A 21,193-nucleotide genomic window follows, 5' to 3' on the forward strand; every position below is an offset into this window, starting at 1 on the left:
ACCCAACCCCCTTGATTTAATATCCCCTAAAATGTCTTGCACGCTTCGATTTATCTGATTGAAGATGCTCATGTGCATGTGCAGGTATTCATTAGATAATTAATAACCAACTATATATAGTATGAAGATGCTCATGTGCATGTGCGGGTATTCATTAGATAATTAATAACCAACTACACAAGGAGTAGGTAGGTACCATTTTTATTCAATTAGCTAAGATTATTTAATTAAAACGAATAGAAATTTCAAGAAGAAAGTCATGGATATGAAGGAGGCTGCTTGAATATATTTATGCATGTGTGTGGTTGCTCATACATCTTACATCTTACCTTCGCAATTATTTGTAACCCATTGCTTTTTTTTTTTTTTTTGAACTCATTTCTACTTGATAATGGAATCAACAACAATCACCAAGTTTGCTCACTTACAAATCCCACTTGAAGACGTACAAAAGGCCACCAACAACTTTCATGATGATAACATCATCGGACATGGTGATTTTGGGAGGGCATACGAAGGAGTACTGTTGCGGTCTGATAAGTTGATGAAGATTGCTGCACGAAGATTAGATCGTAAGCGTGGCCTAGGAGACGTGGAGTTTTGGAAAGAAGTTTCGGTGCTTTCTGATCTCAAGCATCCGAATCTAGTCTCCATTATTGGATTTTGTGATGAACGAAACGAGAAGATCGTCGTAACCACGTATGAGGCCAACGGAAGTCTGGGGCAATTTCTTGACAGCCCGAACCTCACCTGGACGCAAAGATTGAGGATATGTGTTGGCGTGGCTCAATCATTGAGTTACCTCCATTCTGCTGAGGGACGCGATTATATTGTTATACATCGTTTCATCAACAGCTCGACAATCTTACTAGATGAAAATTGGGAAGCCAAGTTATCCGGTTTTGAAATTTCTATGAAACAATCAGTTAACCGAATGGACCAGGCCCTCCTTTCTGAACCTATAGGCGCAATGGGGTATATGGACCCAACAATCGGAAAGACTAGAGGCGTAACCCACAAATCGGATGTCTACTCATTCGGGGTGGTTCTATTCGAAATATTGTGCGGGAGGAAAGCATATATTGAGAATGAGGCTTATAGGTTTCTGGCTTCATTGGTCAAATGTCATCATGAAAACAACACATTGGGTGCTATAGTCCATCCTTATCTGGCGAATGATCAAATGTCTTTGAAATCATTGAATATATACTTAAGAGTAGCATTATCTTGCTTAGAGGAGGAGGCAGCACATCGTCCAGATATGGACTATATTGTTGTTGAACTGAAGAAAGCACTGGAAGCTCAGATGCAGCGTGATAATCTTGTAAGACCTTTCTTTTATATTTATTATTGTCGTATTGAATTTGTTTTTGTTTTTATGTCCATTACTATATTTCCCCTTGTTTTAGTTAGCTTACTTTTAAAACTATAACACTTAATCAATAAAAAAAGATAATTAAAATTCTAAAATTTTGTTTTAAATTCAAATATACCAGATGTTAGTTGTTAATTACGATATAAAAATTGCTTTTAGAGTTAACTGCAATTTACATCCTTGTGGTTTAAACGAGCAAACCTGAGTCCTTACCTTTTTAATCTTGCTGGATGAGTCCCTGTGGTCCAAATCGTTAACACTTTGCGTCCCTTTAGCTTAACACCGTTTAAACACTATTAGTCTATACTTTTAGTAAAGGCCATATATAGAAATTTGGGCAGTTGGGCTGGTATTTGGGTTTTCCAGTTTTAAGCTATCTATATTAAATCAAGTATGAGTATATGTCGGGCAGTTGGGTTGGTATTTAGGTTCCAAGGCCAAAGAAACTAAGAAAGGAACTTGATAGAAATTAGGAAAGAAAACACAACTAAACACTAACCTAAACATGGGATCATGGACAACACCCACTAATCCCTCCATTGACCCACTAGTTGCAGAACATAAAACAACAAATTAGAAATAAAAACATAATTAATTACTACTAGAATTTAAGTTAGTGCATGGATCACCCAACCTAAGTGTACGTAACATAAATCAAGTATGAGTATATGTTAAGACCTTTAAACATGGTGGAAGATTAGATCGAAGCCTGAAACACGAACCAACCCAATTAAGTTCTAGAGGCCAGGCCGGGCCTGCGGGGCCAAGGTTTGAACTCTCTAAAGATCTTTATGGTTGGGCTGGTCAAGGGCTCATGGCGGCAGATCTTTTAACTTCTTGAGGGTTTAGTAACAGATTTAGATGAAACACTGTTACATTATAGGTTGGTTGGGCAGATTTGGTAACAGATTTAGATTTAACTGTGTAATTATCGGATCTATTCGCTCAAAACACATTTTATACAATGTTATTATTAGTGTTTGATGAATAATTAGTGGTCAAATATTGTAAATATAGTTAAGAAGATGTTTATCGCAGGCTGACTGGCCTATAAACCAATAATGAAAATAGGAGAACATAATAATAGTCTATGTCATTTTGATTACCAAGTGTAGACAAAGAACACAGTTTAGGCGGTCGCAAGTGGCGGTGTTTCAAGACTGAAATTTGAAGATTACCAATTCTGGCAACAACTGGAAATGATCCAACATAATAGAAAAACTGAATGAACAGTAGTATGGTATATTGGTTAGACATTGTATTCATATCTTTTAGAGTGAAGTATATAGATAGTCTTGTGCTTTGAAAATCTTTGGACTTTGGTCCTAACTTTGAGAAAGCATTTGCTATTTGGTCGTAACTTTTAGAAAGCATTTGTTATTTGTTATATGTTAATAGAAAAACTGAATGAGCAGTAGTATGTTATATTGGTTCGATATTGTATTCATATCTTTTAGAGTAAATTATACAGATGGTCTTGTGTTTTGAAAATCTTTTGACTTTGGTCCCTAACTTTGAGAAAGCATATATATGGTCCAAACCTTTTTTCATGTGGATAACACATTTAGTCCAAGCATCAATGGAGGTTAAACTTTTATCTTAAATGTGTATGAAAGGGTCAATGAGCTTTAGCTCAACTGACAACAGAGAGGAAATGAAGATACAAGCCGAAGGCCACAAGTCTTAAGTTTGAATCCGACTTTTGGGTGGCGTGTTTTCCCCTGAACAGGAGATGGTAGGCATAGACACCCAAGGTTATGAGATCGCCTTTTATCATTGGGTACCCTGGATAGCCGGTCTTTTGTTCTTTGGCTATTAAAAAGAATGCATATGAAAGGAACAAAATACCCTTAAAATACTAAAAGACAAACAATTAGATTATAAAACAATGTACCCTTAAAAATTGTGGGACCCACCTACTCTTCATTTGCACACCACCTTATAGAATTTCCTATAAGCACACCACATTGTAAAATTTCTTATAAGATCATCTCAGCCCTTAAAAAGTCATCTTTTTAATCTCAACGTGAAGAGGTATGGTCTCAAATCAGTGCACACATGGCACAGAGACCACACCACTTTTTCCAGCTTGGTGCCTACATCAACCGAGTGCATCCAGAAGCTTCGGCAAGAAATCGCAGGTGACAAAGAAGATGCTCCTCCAGAGATAAAGGACGACATGTGTCACCTATAGTTGGACGCCAACTGTACCTGCAAGATATTTGGAGGACAATCCGACAGCTAGTACGAATGAGAGCCCAGCTGGATCAAATAGGCGCGCACAACGTCACACTCTAGACTAGCAGCGACAGAGGGGGAAGAAAGGATATTCCCCTTGCTCGGACAGCTGCCGATTGTTGGCTAGCTGGCAAACCTTCTCCTCCTCCTTCATCCTTCGGCTATAAATAGAGGACTCCACCTTCAGGTTTATGGATTCTGCACTATTTACTCTCAACACACAATATTCTCCTCAGAACAGTACATATTTTCATGCCGGAGGGTGGTCACAAGGGGAACCACCCCCCCCCCCCTATTCCCCTCCTTGTGGCAAGTCATCGGTGTTCTGTTTTGCAGGATATCAGCTAATGGCGAGTGGAGGAAGAGATTAAACCATCATACACGAGATAGTTCAGCTAGGATAACCTTGTGTTAACCATAGTTTCATCATTGGCGCCCACCACATTTTTAACAACCATTTTCATCTCTTTTCTCTTTGAAAACACTCTTTAATGGCTGAACCAAATCCCTCTTTCCACATCGACGGAGAAAGCTCTCCGTTTGGACCGGCTACGGACAACGTTCACGTCTAAGGCCACCAAGGGGACGAGGCCTTCAGAGAGGAGTTAGCAAATGACGAAATTGGTGACTTCTTTGGAAGTGCTTCCCGGGTGATCAACCAGGCAACTCCTGGCACTCAAAAGCCAAGCCATGGTGCTTGGCCCTTAGCACCATCGGCTGCAGCACTACCAAATATCTCGGCATTACTAGGATTATCCGAAGGAGAAACTCTCACTTCCTGGTATACCAAACAACAAACAACAAGCAACACTGAATTTGATTTACGCGTAACTAAACGCGCAACAAGCATTGCTCCAAGCGCAAGCCCAACTATCTCCCTTTGTAACTCCAGCCCAACGACAGATGAGTACCCAGACTCCACAGCACGCGCAGGCACACGCGCGGACCTAACAACATGAAATATCATCCACAATAAGGAGGCAAAGCGTGCATGACACGCGCGATACATATGGCGAAACATAGAGCAATTATGAACAATACACTCATCAGCAGAAGAAACCCCCATTGAGCAGTCGGTTAGGTCCGCAAAACATCAACAAAGAATGGGAGTACAACAATGAAGAAGAAGATTCCACTTACAAACAAGAAGAAACCTTCGTCTTCAGTAGATTACCACCAAATCATGAGGCGTATAGGCCCCGCGCGCGCAGGGTACAATCCAGCTGTAGAACATGATTTCACTTTAAGCTACCGTCTAGAGGGCGTAGCTGAAAAATCAAAATTCATCAAGGAGATTGCCATGGTTCCGCTAGAAAAAACAAAGCTGACACACAATGTGGGAAAATACAATGGTCTCACGGACCCTGATGATCACCTCCAAATTTTTACTAGCGCGAGTGTTGTGGGAGGTTGGTCATTACCAGTCTGGTGTCACCCGCCCATTCATACAAACTTTCGTAGGCACCGCGCGTACATGGTTTGATAGTCTACCAGCTGGAAGAATCAAGTCTTGGATGGACTTCCAAGAAAAGTTCTTGTCACATTTCAGTCCACAACGTAGGTACACCAGAGACTCAGCAGATGTCCTAAACATCTGGCGCAAGGAACATGAAGGTATCGAGGACTTCATTACAAGATACAACAAGGAATGTCTGGAGATAGGAAATGTGGGAGATGAGATCAAACGGGCGCACTCCATGTGCACCGTCAAATGTGATGATCTAATTCGAAGAGTAAAAGGCAAAGATGGAGGTCCCAAAGACTGAGAAACCTTAATAGAAGCAGCAAAAATCATTGCGTAGACTGAAAAACTGTTGACCAGCGACGAAGGCCGTCAACACAATTATAGCCAACATGCCAGTGACAAGCGCAACAAGAAAGGACGAGGTCCACCTTGGAAGGTATCTGGTTATAGAGAAAGAAGCCCACTGGTAGAAGATGCACGCGCAACCATCAACCAGATAGGTTATCGAAATGAAATCAAGAAAGAGAACAGAGAGAAACAGTGGACGCCTCTCATAAAAACGCCTTCCGAAGTTTTGTCCATGGAAAATTACCAATTCAAGGCTCCTCTACAGATGCGCAACAAGAGAGGGCAAGACCCAAACCTCTTTTGCTAGTACCACAAAGACACCGGACACCTGATAGACGATTGCATCAGTCTTAGACAAGAAATAGAGCGAGCCCTGAAAACCGGAAAACTTACACATCTGGTCAATGGTGGCAAAAGAGACACACGTTGAATCCAAAGACGAGAGGAAGGGCCTGATAACAAGAAACCCCGGAAGCTAGAAACCCACATGGTACAAGGAGGGCCAAGAAGGCCAAAAAAGAATTACAACAAGCGCGTGCAGGATGACTCCTGGCGCGAAAGGCAAGTCGTTTTCCCAGTGGTTTGAGGAGGACCAAGAGAAAGAAGACCCATCGTAATCTTGGGCGTGTTTGGCCACTACCAAACGGATTACATCTTCATTGACCCAGGGAGCACATCGGATATCATTTATGAACAGTGCTTCAAGCAACTGGACCTAGAAGACAAGGCGCGCCTAGAGCCGGTTGATTATCCCCTTACCGGTTTTTGTAACGAGGCCGTCTTTCCTTTGGGCCAGATATCCTTTCCGGTGCTGCTTCAGATGGGAGAAATTCAAGAACAGAGGAAGTTACGTTCATGGTCCTACCAACAAAATGAAGACACGACATTCTTTTGGAAAGAGAATCCTAGTGTGATTTCAGTATGATCTGCTCAGGACCACATTCGACAATAGGATTCCCAACTAAGACCAAGGTTGATATCATTTATGCAAGCAAGGAGGTGCTCGTGACTGATGAGGCACGACCTTCAAAGACAAGCAAACCAACCCCACGCGCGGAAGCAGAGAAGTGGATCCTGAACAGGAAATACCCAGAACAGACGGTTACCTTAGGTGTAGCAATGTGGATCCTGAACACGAAATACCCAGAACAAACGGTTACCATAGGTGTAGCAATTTCTGAAGCCACCCACAAGTCCCTTAAACAAATGTTATTCAAGAACATGGACATCTTCGCCTGGACACCAACCGACATGGTAGGTGTTCCACGACACGTTGTAGAACACAGGCTTAATATCTCTGAAAACGCCAAACCAGTTGTGTAGACGAGGCGCATCCTGGGGCCAGAAAAGCACGAGGCCATGAAACAACAAGTCACAGAACTGCTGAATGGAGGGATCATCAGAGAAGTGCGCTACCAAACCTAGGTTTCCAGTCCAGTGATGGCGCCCAAAGGGAACGATAGATAGAGAATGTGCGTGGATTACAAGGACCTCAACAAGGCGTGTCCAAGGGATTGTTATTCCCTACCAGAGATCGATGAGAAGATTGATTCCTTTACAAGGGGTATCACCAAGTCCAGATGGAAATTAAAGACGAAGACAAGACGGCATTCCACAAACCAATGGGTTTATACTGCTACACCAAAATGTCGTTTGGTTTGAGAAATGCAGGTGCGACATACCAAAGGCTGATGAATGAGACGTTTGGGGATGGAATTGGCAAACACATCGAATTATACATGGATGACCTAGTCATCATGAGCAAGGAAAAAGATCTAATGTTACAAAACATTCAGAAGACTTTCGATACACTTTGAGGCGTGAACATCAAGTTGAACCCAGCCAAATGCTCCTTCGGGATGGAAGAAGGAAAATTTCTGGGCTTCATAGTTAAAAAGATAGGTTCAAGGTCAACCCTGAAAAAGTGCAAGCAATTGAGCGAATGCCTTCCACATCAACAGTGAAGGAGATGCAAGTCCTAGCAGGACGTTTAGCCACGCTCAACCATTTCCTCGCTAATCATGCAGCAAAATCTTTTTGGTTCATCAAGACCCTTCGGAAGTGTGTTTAGAAAAACAAATTTTTGTGGACTTCAGAAGCTGAAGTCGCGTTCAAGGAAATAAAGGATTGTTTAATGCGCCTGCCAACCCTCACGGCTCCAATGAAAGATGAATCATTGGTTATGTATTTATCGGCCTCAAAGAAAGCGGTAGGAGCGGTCCTACTAGTCGACCGGCAGGGTGTACAAACACCGGTATACTACGTCAGTCGTACCTTGAACGACCCTGAAACGAGGTATTCCATGATGGAAAAGCTAGCCTTAGCTCTTATCCATGCCTCAAGAAGGCTATGTAGATATTTTGGAGGTCATGTTATCCATGTCCTGACAAACCACAACATCGGAAACATCTTGGCTCGACCCGAAATCTCTGGCAGATTAGAAAAATGGGCCATCGAGCTAGATGGACACAACGTAGTTTTCAGGCCACGACCGGCGATTAAAGGACAAGTATTGGTAGATTTTCTCACAGAGGTACCGGATGACAAGGAGCGTGAGTGCAAGGCGATGGAGAAGGCCGAAAAACAGTCTTTAGAAGAACCGTGGTTGTTGTACACGGACGGAGCATCCAACGAGGACGGTGCAGGGGCAGGCTTGAGATTGGTGAGCCCAGATAAACATGAATTCACATATGCCATCCGCTTAGAATTCAAAAGCACGAACAATGAAGCTGAATACGAAGCTTTTCTCGCTGGTTTATGCTTGGCAATCAAGATGGGGGTCAAAAATCTGGAAGCGGATGTAGACTCATTGCTTGTAGCAGGCCAAATCAACGACCAATATGATGCCAAAGGTGATGTAATGGCACTATACCTCGAGCAAGCAAAGACTCTGCTACAAAGTTTCAACTCTTTCAAGATCACTCACATTAATCGAAGCAAGAACAAGCCAACAGATGCCTTGAGCAAGCTTGCATCTACAAGTTTCCAACATCTGGTAAAAGATGTACGAATTGAGGTATTGAAGAACTCATCAGTCCCATACGCCAAGTAAGTGTCATCCAGATGGGATCATCATCCTCGATGTCCCAAATCATCATGTATCTTCAGTCAGGGATCATACCAGAGAATAAAGCAGAAGCTAGGAAGATACAGCACAAAGCTTTGCACTATCAGATGTTTGACGTGTCACCTATTGTTGGACGCCAACTGGACCTGCAAGATATTTGGAGGACAATCCGACAGCTAGTACAAATGAGAGCCCAGTTGGATCAAATAGACGCGCGCCACGTCACACACTAGACTGGCAGCGAAAGAGGGGGCAGAAAGGATATTCCCTTTGGTCGGACAGCTGGCGACTGCTGGCTAGCTGGCAAACCTCCTCCTCCTCCTTCATCCTTCGGCTATAAATTGAGGACTCCACCTTCAGGTTTAAGGATTCTGCTCTCTGACTATTTACTCTCAACACACACTATTCTCCTCAGAATAGTACTTATTCTCACGCTGGAGGGTGGCCACAAGGAGCCCCCTATTCCCCTCCTTGTGGTGAGTCACTGGTGTTCTGTTTTGCAGGATATCAGCTAAAACGGCGAGTGGAGGAAGAGATTGAACCATCATACATGAGACAGTTCAGCTGGGATAATGTTGTGTTAACCAGTGTTTCATCACAACGCTAAACATTCAAAACCTCCAACTTATCATCCATCACATAATCTGTTTTTCTTATCAAATTAATTTATTTGTAATAAATTAATTTCTTTATATAAAAATATTTTTATATATTATTAAAACTTTAAAAAAATTAAAAATCCGGATATTAAGAAAAACAAAAATAAAATTAAAAAAAAAACTTCAACAATTAAATAAAAAACACATTATATGAATTTTAAAAAACGTACAACAAATTAAAAAAAAAAACCACTTAAACCTAAAAAAATACAACACTAAATTAAAAACCACACTAGAATAAAATTAAAGCCTACGGAAATGTAAATAATAGATATTTTAATCCATGACCTTTTTTATAATATCCGCACAAACTCTTTCGTAGATTTGGCATACTATTGGCTCCATATTCAAGCGATCTAGGATGGTGAGGTCTTGATTCACTAGAAACTGAGACAATTGACCCTTGAACACATCCGTAGTTTTCAATTGTTTGTCCATGTATTAATCTATTTGTACCTTATGATAAGAATGAAGAGAGAATCTTAGAGAGAAAGGAAAGATTTCATTATCACCAAGCTAGTTACTAAGCTGTTACATCTTGTTATTATACTCACTAACTACCAACTACTTCCTAACAACTAACTAACCAAACATTTACCATTCTAGTCCCTCATTAATTCCCCTGTTTAGCACTTTAGGCTTACAAACAAAATTATATTTTAACCCTTTGACTTTACATTCGTAACAATACATTCCCCCTTTTTAAAATCTTGTCCTCAAGATTCAAAATCAGGGTAACACTTCTGTGGCTCGAGAGACTTTTTCTACCGATCAAGAAAACAAAGCCACCCGCTTCTACCGTTTTCTTTCACCCGCCAAACGAACCAATTCAACGCCACCTGCCTTGAAATCTATCTGCTCGTTTATCCCGCGACCCGGTTGATCTCTCCATTTTCCGGTGACCTACCCACAACTTACTGCCGGATTTCTTTACTTTTGGTTAAACTTACAATGCCAAGACGTCACGCCTACGCCTTTTCTTCCTCGAAACCAACTTGTTCTTGACCACCGACCAAAAGAAAAAAACAAGGCTCTCTACACTAGTGCCTCTACTATCTTTTCTTCTCCCTTGCTAAGCAAGATCAGATTCACAACCACCTGTTGATGAATCTGTTCTGTCTACTTGTGCTGCAAATCTGATCTGAAAGCTTTTGCCAAAAGAACAAACCAACTGGTTTCTTTGATCACCTCTAACAGCCTCAGAACACACCGATGTTCACCTGTCACCCCCGTCATCCTAACCGGTACTCTCCGCATGACAACGACTGACACGAACCACCTCCCGGTCTCCGTCTTCTGCAATAGGCTGCTCTCCTGTATTATGTGTGTTGTAAAACCTCCTGATTGCAACCCAAATCAGTAGCCCAAACCTGTGATTGTCGACCCACCTGCGATTCCGCTGCAATGGCAGCCCGCACCCGAAGGCTTCTCCTCCCTACCGGACGGTCGACTCTCAAAACGGCCCTCGTTTAACCTTCGCTCTGATACCAATTGTGGGTTCAGGCCCTGGTTAACACACACAAACACACACTAGAACCCAACAAACACCTTTGTCCGCACAACACCGTTCTCGTTCTCATCCTGATCACGTGCAATTAACTCCTGCGCACTACCTCACGATGCCGATTCAGATCTTGATCAGACTTCCGTTCAATCTTACGATCGATGATCAGATTTCTATGTATCTTCAACCGATCAAGTTCTACACCACTTCTTCTTCTCGTTCTTACCCCTACAGCCAAGGGGCTGTCGTCGCTCTTCGGAAGGCAACTCTCAAACCAGCAGACACTGTCTTCACCCTTTCTCTCGTTTATCGACCTTCGCTCTGATACCAAATGTTGGTTCAGGCTCCTCTCAACTCACACACAATACAATTCACGTAAAGATGAGGAATGCAGAAAGTGAAGTAAATAATAAAAACATGCTTTCAATAGATACTTTATTAATCAACTCTATGAAGCCTTAAATAGGCATACATACATGCAACGGACTCAAAGAATTATTCAACTCAAAACAAACAGACTAGACCCACATGCTCCTAAATTTAACTACTATCCAACGTTCCTATCCCGCAAACTCGGTCAAACCTCAAACCCACTAGGCTACTGACCCGTAACATACTCCATGGGTTGATCCATATCCATTTGACCAATCAAGATTACCCAACATTTTCTTCTTCAATTCAAGGCAATCTTTCTTGAAATGCTTTATTGAATTACAAACAAAGCACCTTCCTTTAAACGTTGACTTAGATATGACAACACATGTTGTCTTTGCGAATCTTTGTTCAGATTTCGCCTTACCAACAATCCATATGTACCTTCATCCTTAGCCACCCCTTTTGGTTAATTCCCTTGAATTCATTACTATTGGAATGTCCTCCATAGACAAACTCTCCCTACCATACATCAATGTATCTACAAAGTGCTCAGATGATTGAGGTAGTGAAGTAAAGAAGATGATTGCTCTATCTTCTTCATATAACAGTACCTCAACGTTTTTAAGATCCAACACTAACTTATTCAACTTATCAGTATGATCAATAAGAGACTTACCCGATAACCTCTAAAACGTGTATAACCTCTTTTTGAGATGAAGTCTATTGGCCAAAGATTTAGTGATACACATACTCTACATTTCGCACTAACACCTTTTATATTTCCACTTTCGACACTTTTCGAAGAACTCTATTTCCCAGACTCAGAATTATTGCACCATGGAGGTTTTCCACATGTCTTTCTTTTCTGTCTTTTAAGTTCACTGGTAAGTTTGCTTCACCGTTGAGAGGTTCATCCAATCCCCGTTGTACCAACAATGCCTACATGATCTTAAACCTCACGAGACTAAAATCATTTCTGCCATCGAACATTCTTAAAACTATTCTTCAATCCCTTCAATTCACGACAGCTTTCTTTGAAATTGAGCCAACAAATTGTTGATTGATAATGCGGAATTGGAACAATCAAAATCCCAAAGAATTTGAGATTAAAAGAATTATAAAAGAAGATGATGAACATCCAAATAACAGAATCTTTTATTTCATTATCAAATGGTTACAAAGAAATTGAATGAAACTAAAATCAAATTACAGAAAGAATCATTAGAACATGATTACAAGCTCTATATACTAGTCAGTGTTAAAATACTAACCAAAGAAATGGTTATTAACAAAATTAACAGGAAATACCGAAATAACCCTTCCAACATTAAAACCAAATTTTCCCAGTTTTGAGTTTCAGCATAGGTCAACAAAATCCTCTTTGCGCATTAAAATGAGAAACTGTCTAAAATAAGAAGCAAAGACAATGGTAGTACTAGCTAACGAGGCGATAGTTGTAAATGTCGTCTTTCAATCTTCTTCTCAATTTTTTAACAAGTATAAGTTCTAAATGTCTTTTTCCCTTGTCACATATATGCAGGAAAAGAATGTGGGTCATTTGAAGATTTGTCTCACTGATATAGAATTAGCCACAGAAAATTTTTCAGAGAAATACATAATTGGGGATGACGAATTTGGATTTTATACTTTCTACAAAGCAAGGCTCAACCATTTTGATGATGAAAAATCATCATCTGTAGAAGGGAAAAATAATGACGAACGATCCAAGAGAGAAAATAACGTAGTTATCAAACGCGTGAATACTCGAAATGATATTGGAGAAGAACGTTTTTTAACAGAAATTGAAAGGCTTGTTAATGTGAAGCATCCCAACATAGTCACTTTACTTGGATTTTGTGTTGAAAGTTATGAGATGATCCTTGTCATTGATGATGTTTCTAATGGTTTCCTTGGTCTTTATCTTGGAGATAACTGCTCTGACGTCCGTCGTACTTTGACATGGGAAAAACGTTTAAAAATCTGCATTGATGTCGCAAACGCATTAGACTACATTCACTCTAACATGAAAGACAAAAAACCTATGATGCATCGTGATATAAACGCGAACAGCATTGGGTTGGATGAAAATTGGGGGGCAAAGATTGTTGATTTTGGGTTCTCTGCATTCGAGAGGCCATATCACTTGAACGATGCTCTCCCACAGAGAATAGTTTCTCGAAAAAAATGGTATAGAGCTCCTGTTAGAGCAAACACAAGCATATAATCACAATACTTCAAATGCTTTCGGATGATTTTATTCAATGCAAGGCAAGGCCTTAAATAGGAAAAATACATAACGGAAATAAATGAAAAATAACAAACTAGAACTGGAAACAAGGAACTTGCATGAGATCAGGAACGACAGTTGACCCATGCAGATTATTATTATCATCCGAATGTAACAACCTCCAATAGAAACTTCTAGATTGAATTATCTCCAATACCCCCCTTTAATTCAATCTTTCTAACTCCCAGAGCCTCCCTTAAATAGCAAAACTGTTCAGTCCCAAGGGGCTTTGTTAACAAATCAGCAACCTGTTCTTCAGTTCTACAAGCCTTCAACACAATTTGATTGGAATCAACCAGACTCTTGATGTAGTGAAACTTGATGTCTATATGTTTGCTCCGGCTATGCATTGCTGGATTTTTTGATAAAAATATAGCTGAAACATTATCACAGAAAATTTCAGTTGCCTTCTCTTGTTTGTAACCAAGCTCACTTAACAAGTGCCTCATCCAAACGGCTTGACAAGCTGCACCATTGGCTGAGATGTACTCAGCTTCAGTCGATGAAAGAGCAACCACGGATTGTTTCTTCGAACTCCAAGCCACTGCACTACTTCCCACAAAATACACATATGCTGAAATGCTTTTGCGATCCTCAGTCGAACGTGCCCAGTCACTGTCAGAGAAACCTATCAGCTTAACTTCAGCTCCTTTGTCATACCACAAACCATAATCAATCGTTGCTGCAACATATCTTAGTATCCTTCTTGCTGCTCCAAAGTGTATTGAAGTAGGAGCCTGCATGTACCTAGCAATGAACCCTACAGCAAAGGCCAGTTCAGGCCTTGAATGTGTTAAGTACAACAGACCTCCAACCAAACTTCTAAACCTTCCTTCATCAACTCTTCCAGAACAATCACCTTGCAATTTTTCCCCTTTGTTCATTGGTGTTACCACACCTTTGCAGCCCCACATACCAAACCTTTTAAGAAGATCAGTTGCATACTTCTTTTGAGAGACAGAAACACCACTTTCAGTTTGATTAATTTCTAATCCAAGAAAATATCTTAGTTTTCCTAGATCAGTCATATCAAACTCCTTGATCATCTTTGCTTTGAACTCTTCTGCTAACAATTGCGATGAGCTAGTATAAATTATATCATCAACGTAGATGCATATAATAATTATACCATCCTCATCAGTCTTCTTGACATACACAGTAGGTTCACTAGTGATTCTCAAATAAGAGTTAAGATGTAAATACGAATTAATCCGATCATACCAAGCCTTAGGTGACTGTTTAAGACCATAGAGGGCCTTATGAAGCCGATACACCTTCTCTTCCTGTCCTTTCACTTCAAAACCAGGTGGCTGAGTGACATACACTTCCTCTTGAAGAGATCCATTTAAAAACGCAGACTTCACATCAAGCTGGTGGATACTCCAACCTTGTTGAGCAGCTAGAGACAAGATGACCCGTATTGTTTCAAATCTTGCCACTGGGCAAAAGTTTCTTCATAATTGATCCCATATTCCTGGGCAAACCCCTTTGCAACTATTCTAGCTTTATACTTCTGAACCGTACCATCTGCATTCAGCTTGACCTTAAAGATCCACTTCAAACCAATAACTTGTTTGTCTTCTGGTAGATCAACCAAGGTCCATGTCTTGTGTTTCTCTAAAGCCTGCAACTCAACCTTCATAGCTTCTTTCCAAGACTTTGACAACATAGCTTCTTCATGCGATGTGGGTTCCATAGATGAAAGAGCTAACCCACATTCATATAATTGTTGAACTTGTTCTGGCTCAAATGGAACTGTGTCATCATATATTTGGCTTAATGGTCTGACCCTTGTATCTGCAATACTGCTGCTTCCAGTGACTTCACTGCTGCTACTTCCATTCTGATTTGTACTTTGGTCAGCATTACTTGTCACATTCTGAGTGTTGATTCCATTGCCTGTTTCTTCATTATTCAGCTCACCAGAAACTTCGCTTTCATTTGGTTCCCAAATGTTAACAAACTCTGATGGTATCCCATACTTATCATCTTGTTTGTCATTCCATTTAGTATGTTCATCAAAAACAACATTCCTGCTTGTGATAACACACCTTTTAACTGGATCATATAAACGATAGGCTTTGGAACTCTGAGAATAACCAACAAAGATACACTTTCGTGCCTTATCATCTAACTTCTTTCTTTGTTGTTTTGGAACCAAGCAGTAAGCCACACAACCAAATACCTTTAAGTGGTGAACTGAGGGAATACGGTTATACCATACTTGGAATGGTGTGGCTTCATCAAGGGCCTTGGTAGGAGACATATTCCGGAGATACACCGCAGTGGCCACTGCTTCTCCCCAGAATATGTTACTCAGATTTTTCTCATGCAACATGCTCAAAGCCATTTCAACAACAGTTCGGTTCTTTCTTTCTGAAACGCCATTATGTTCAGGAGTGTAAGGAGGTGTTAATTCCCTCCTTATACCTTCCTTCTCACAAAAAGCCATGAATTCTTTTGAACAAAACTCTCCTCCTCTATCTGTTCTAAATGCCTTGATTTTCTTACTCATTTCTGTTTCAACTTTGGCTTTAAATATTTTAAATTTTTCAAACACCTCAAACTTGTTTTGTAGAAAATAAACCCAGGTCATTCTACTTGCATCATCAGTGAAAAGAAGAAAATACCTGTTGCCTCCCAAAGATTTTGTAGACATAGGTCCACAGACATCCGCATGAATAAGATCCAACACTTCCATTGTCCTGAATGATTCAGCAGGAAACGAGGCCCTGCTTAACTTGCCATGAACACAACTTTCACAAACATTCCAGTGCTTCAATTTAGGTAGTCCATAAACTAGTTGATTTAAACACAAACTTTGTAAGCTCCTTTCATTCAGATGCCCAAACCTCAAATGCCACAAGTATGAATCATCAACAATGGTAGCAAATGCCACATGATTTGAGTTTGACACATCAAGTGGAAATGTGTTGTTATTTGCCACAGGAATCGTACACACTGTTTCACCAGTGCTCTTCTTCAATACGGTGCATGCTCCATCATCAAACACCAATCTGTGTCCTCCCTTCATCAACTGTCCAACACTTAAAAGGTTATACCCCAAGTCTGGAGCATATTGGACATCGGTCAGAGTCTTGTATTTTCCACCTGCAACTTCAAGGCTAACAGACCCTTTTCCTTCTACATTGATTCTCTTCCCATTACCCATTCGAACAGCAACAGTGTTTGTTCTATCAATATTCTTAAATAAAGATTTTTGCCCAGTCATGTGGTTTGAACAACCACTATCAAGAAACCAAATATTAGGAGGACTAGCATCACCTTTAGTTATCATCAAGGCTTGGTTTTCTTCATTCTCCTGTATGACCATGAACAATTGACCTTCTTCTTCATCATTTTCATCACCAACAGCTGGTGATGCTTGGGGTTCATTCCAACAGTCCCTGCTGAGATGACCATATTTGTTGCAATTGTAACATTGGACATTAGCTTTACCTCTACCATTACCTCTGCCTCTTCCTCCACGTCCACGTCCTCTTGAGTATCCTCTTCCTCTTCCTCGTGTGAATAGACTTGTCTCTTCTTCCTTAGCTTGAAGAGCTTGTTCTTCTGCAACATTCTCACAACTTCTATTCACTCTAGCTTCATGGGACTGCAGGGATCCCATCAATTGATCAAAGGTCATTACACTAAGATCCTTTGATTCTTCAATAGCAGCAACAATGTGATCCCATTTAATAGGTAAGCTTCTCAATACTTTCTCCACCACCTTCTGATCTGTCACTGTTTCACCATACGCTCTTTGTTGATTGACAATCTTCATGACCTTTGACAGGAAGTCACCCACATGCTCTCCATCTTTCATATGAATTGTTTCAAATTCCCTTCGCAGACCTTGCAATTTCACCATTTGAACCTTTGTATCGCCCTCATACTCATTTTGCAACAAGGTCCAGGCCTGCTTAGATGTGGTAGCACCAGCTATTCTAGAGAATAGCTCATCATGTACACCAGACTGGATCAGAGAGAGTGCACGTGCATCTTTTCTCTTATGATCTCTCAATCTGGTACGGTCAGCATCAGCATCATTGTAACCATTTTCCACAAAATCCCAGAGATCTTGTGACATAATGATAGTCTTCATTCTAATCTTCCAGAATTCGTATCCTTCTCCCTTAAAGATTGGAAGAGGAGGATTAGGTGCACCAGTATTTTGATTATTAGCCATGAGAACAACAAAGATCGACAGAAGAGGGAGTGAGAGATTAAGAATTGAGAATGATTATAACCTGGATTTGCTCTGATACCACTGTTAGAGCAAACACAAGCATATAATCACAATACTTCAAATGCTTTCGGATGATTTTATTCAATGCAAGGCAAGGCCTTAAATAGGAAAAATACATAACGGAAATAAATGAAAAATAACAAACTAGAACTGGAAACAAGGAACTTGCATGAGATCAGGAACGACAGTTGACCCATGCAGATTATTATTATCATCCGAATGTAACAACCTCCAATAGAAACTTCTAGATTGAATTATCTCCAATAGCTCCAGAATATCAGAACACTCGTACATTAAGAATAAAATCTGATGTTTATAGTTTTGGAGTTGTCTTGTTCGAAATTTTGTGTGGCCGGAAGGCCAACGACCCAATATACCTTAAGGAGAGTGACCACGGGCTGGCCGTTGTGGCAAGACGATGCTTCAGCAGGGGAACACTATATGACATGATGGATCCTATACTAAAAGAAGAAACACATGAAAACAATTGTGTATTATATAGAGGACCCAATGAGTATTCTATAAAAACATTTATTAAAATTGCAAATCGGTGTTTGGCTAAAACTCTATTGGAACGTCCAACGACGAAAGACGTTGTCAAGCAACTTAAGAAAGCATTAAGTTTTCAAGTAAGTCGCGCATGTGTGTGTGTATTGGTTTTCTAAGTAGTTTTAGTTTTTCCATCACCAATTTAAAGTTTTCATCAATAATTTTACCTCTCATATTATTGCTTATATATAGGAGGACGGAGTACAACGCCCAGATATTGATCAAGCTGCCAACGAAAATATTCCAGTAAGACCCTTTGTTTTTCTTTCATCAGTCTCTCAATTTAAAATTTTATTATTATTTACTTAATTGTCGTAATTGGTGTCAAAAGGAACAATTACGAAATGCAGTTGAAATGTACATCTCAAAATGTTTTTAGAAGAAATGCCACCTATAAGATGAATTAGAAATGAAACAATATATATTTGATGAAATGTGAATCTCAGAAAAATTAGAGTGGTCACACCTTTGTTTTTCGTTGATATGGAATGCACAAAATAATAAATAAATAAATAAATAAGAATATATGTTTAGATTAAAACTGTAGGGGTGTGAATTTCTGAATTCACACCGGAAAACACAACACGAGCCTAATACCAAATTCGTGGGTTCAGGTCAGTTTCAGGTTGAACCGGGGAATCCGTTTACAAAACGGGTCAGGTTCGGGTCAACCCGGTTGGGTTGGCGGGATGACTCATTTAACCCATTTCTATTATATTATATTTTTTTACAATATGTTATATGTCATAAATTAAATTAAATTGAGTGTATTTTATGCTATAATTATAACTTAAAAAGGAAACTGACATAAGATTTTATGAAATTAATGTAATTTTATTATATAAATTTGTGTTTTTTTTGTAGTAGATGACAATTTTCATACATTAATTTGTTGAAAAATTACAAAAATAAAAAAATATTTGGGTTGAACAGGTCGGGTTCGGGTCAACCTGCGAATTTTCGGGTCGGGATTGGGTTCATATGTATGACACGATTTTCGGTTTTAAGTTAGATTCAAGTAGGGTTGAACCTGTCAACCTGCGAATATGATCTGTTTTTGTAAAACTGTATTGAAAAAGCAAATTAATAAATGGTTTACGATTGTCATAGTAGTAAAGAAAAATAAAGTACTAGTACGCTAAATAAATATTTTGCTTATTTTTCTTTAAATTAGTTTTAATCTTATGCTTGAGTTTTAATCTAAGTTAGAAGCATAGATCAACGATTAAATTCTTTGATTTTGTATGCATAGTTGGGATATAATAAAGCAAGCCTAGCATTACATAGGTTCTTTTTCTCCTTATCAGACGAAACTTCGAGTTCCACGGTTTAAATGCTTAGACCACCCGTAGTGAGGGTGGTTTAGGCGTGGAGCACCCAAAAACCGGGCGTGGTTTTTGCTATTTTTCGTTTTGGCGTGTTTTGAAAAACGCCGGATACAGATAAATTGGCCAATCAAAATAGAGAGATGTGGTTTAAATGAAATATTATTTGATATAATTTAGAAACAAAAAAAAATAACAATTGGTTAATCAAACAATGAGACATTATATCACTACACTTATTTTTACTTCAAGCCTATAATGCCACTTTGCTGACTAGACGGCCAAGGGAGAGGCATTCTTTCACTCACCACTACACATGGTCTTAGAATTATATGATTAGTACTTGACTTCGTAAGCGGGTGCTAACAACACTGAACACATCATTGATGACCAAATGTTTTCGTCTTATCTTAAGTAAAAAGTTTAATGGATATTATGATGAGGCCTGTAGACTAGGCCAAGATCTAAAGAATAATTTAGGGAGGTAGAGGGGAGCTTGGAGCAATTTTCTTCATATCTATTAATGCAAATTACAAAGTTATTAATTGGCAATGCAAAGCGAAAGGCCGTTTGCCACAACGGTCTATTTTAAAGAAACACTCATGCCAATATCCTATTAATGCATTGTCTGTACCCACTGCTTTCTACTGATGCATGCATACGTAATAATCAAGAAAACATGAATTAAACATGTGCAACAACAAATTTCCTTTTAAACTTCTAGCCTTGCGGGCCTTTTTAACTCTATTAGTAATTGATCATTTATTTTCTTTTTCTCATTTTTCTAAAATTAAGGTACCAAAGACAAATAACACCAGGGGATATGAAAAGTTTCATCTATAAGTAATTTATAGTTTTATCATTAATTCATAGTTTAAAGGACTGATTTTTTCTTTAAATTATTTCTTAAAGGAGGAGCAAGTAGAACACTCATCTCTGCAGCACATTATAGATCAATTTAAGGACATATGCCAAGATCTGCCAAAGCCCGAAATTTCGGTAAGATCCTCAACTAGATATCATTTTGCACGTTGTCTCATATTATTTTAACTTAACTGGATTATGAGACAACTTGGTTATAAATAGGTTTAGAAGAAAAGTAATTATACATAAATTATAAGTTTTGAATGATAATAATCCCTGAAATGTTGGAAGTATTATATGATAATATGAACCGCCCATAAAAATGATGCTAAGAATAATTAGTTGGAAAAATTGTTTAATCCTATGCTAATAATGTAATGGGGTCAAATGACATATCGTATTCCAACATCAAAATGCCCATTTCATGTATCATTGCCCCTACAATCCTGCATGACACATCATTTGAACCTTAAATTACCCTCAAACGACCAAAATACTAGCAACACTTATTTCAACTACCTTAAAACTTACAATTTAAAAAAAAAAAATACAACAAATTTCATTACAAATAAAATAATATATAAATCAAACTAAAACAATAAAAATAAAAAACTATTCCTAGCCTGACTCGAGGAGGTAGGGTAGATCTTGAGATGTAAGATGTGCCACATTATCATATCTTAGTTGGAAATGCGTATCTGCATCTATCAACTCATCAACGACATCATCGTCTAAAATGGGTTGAACCGGAGGATCATGTATATGAACCGGTGAGAAAACCTCTTCCTCATCCTTTAGGATCATGTTGTGCAATATAATGCAATTTGTTGAACTTCTTTTCATTTAGGTCAGTCGGATATGGAAAGGTTTTCACAACGTTGATCA

The 21,193-nt window shown here is 39.3% G+C and overlaps 1 protein-coding gene across 2 annotated transcripts in view; it reads left to right on the forward strand.

The window, feature by feature from the left end:
- The first annotated feature begins 249 nt into the window (after nt 1-249).
- LOC110929037 overlaps nt 250-21,193 on the forward strand; it is a 37,616-nt gene continuing 16,672 nt past the window's right edge. The window contains exons 1-3 of one of the 2 annotated variants that reach the window (XM_022172135.2): nt 250-1,324; nt 18,312-18,365; nt 20,357-20,443. In XM_022172135.2, coding sequence (XP_022027827.1) covers nt 392-1,324; nt 18,312-18,365; nt 20,357-20,443 — 1,074 coding nt within the window. In that variant the 5' untranslated portion in view covers nt 250-391. Of the gene's footprint in view, nt 1,325-13,252; nt 18,200-18,311; nt 18,366-20,356; nt 20,444-21,193 lie in introns of those variants that run through there. The other variant, XM_022172136.2, reaches the window with a different exon arrangement.

This window comes from Helianthus annuus, chromosome 3, assembly GCF_002127325.2.
Source record: "Helianthus annuus cultivar XRQ/B chromosome 3, HanXRQr2.0-SUNRISE, whole genome shotgun sequence".
NCBI classification, from domain to species: domain Eukaryota; kingdom Viridiplantae; phylum Streptophyta; class Magnoliopsida; order Asterales; family Asteraceae; genus Helianthus; species Helianthus annuus.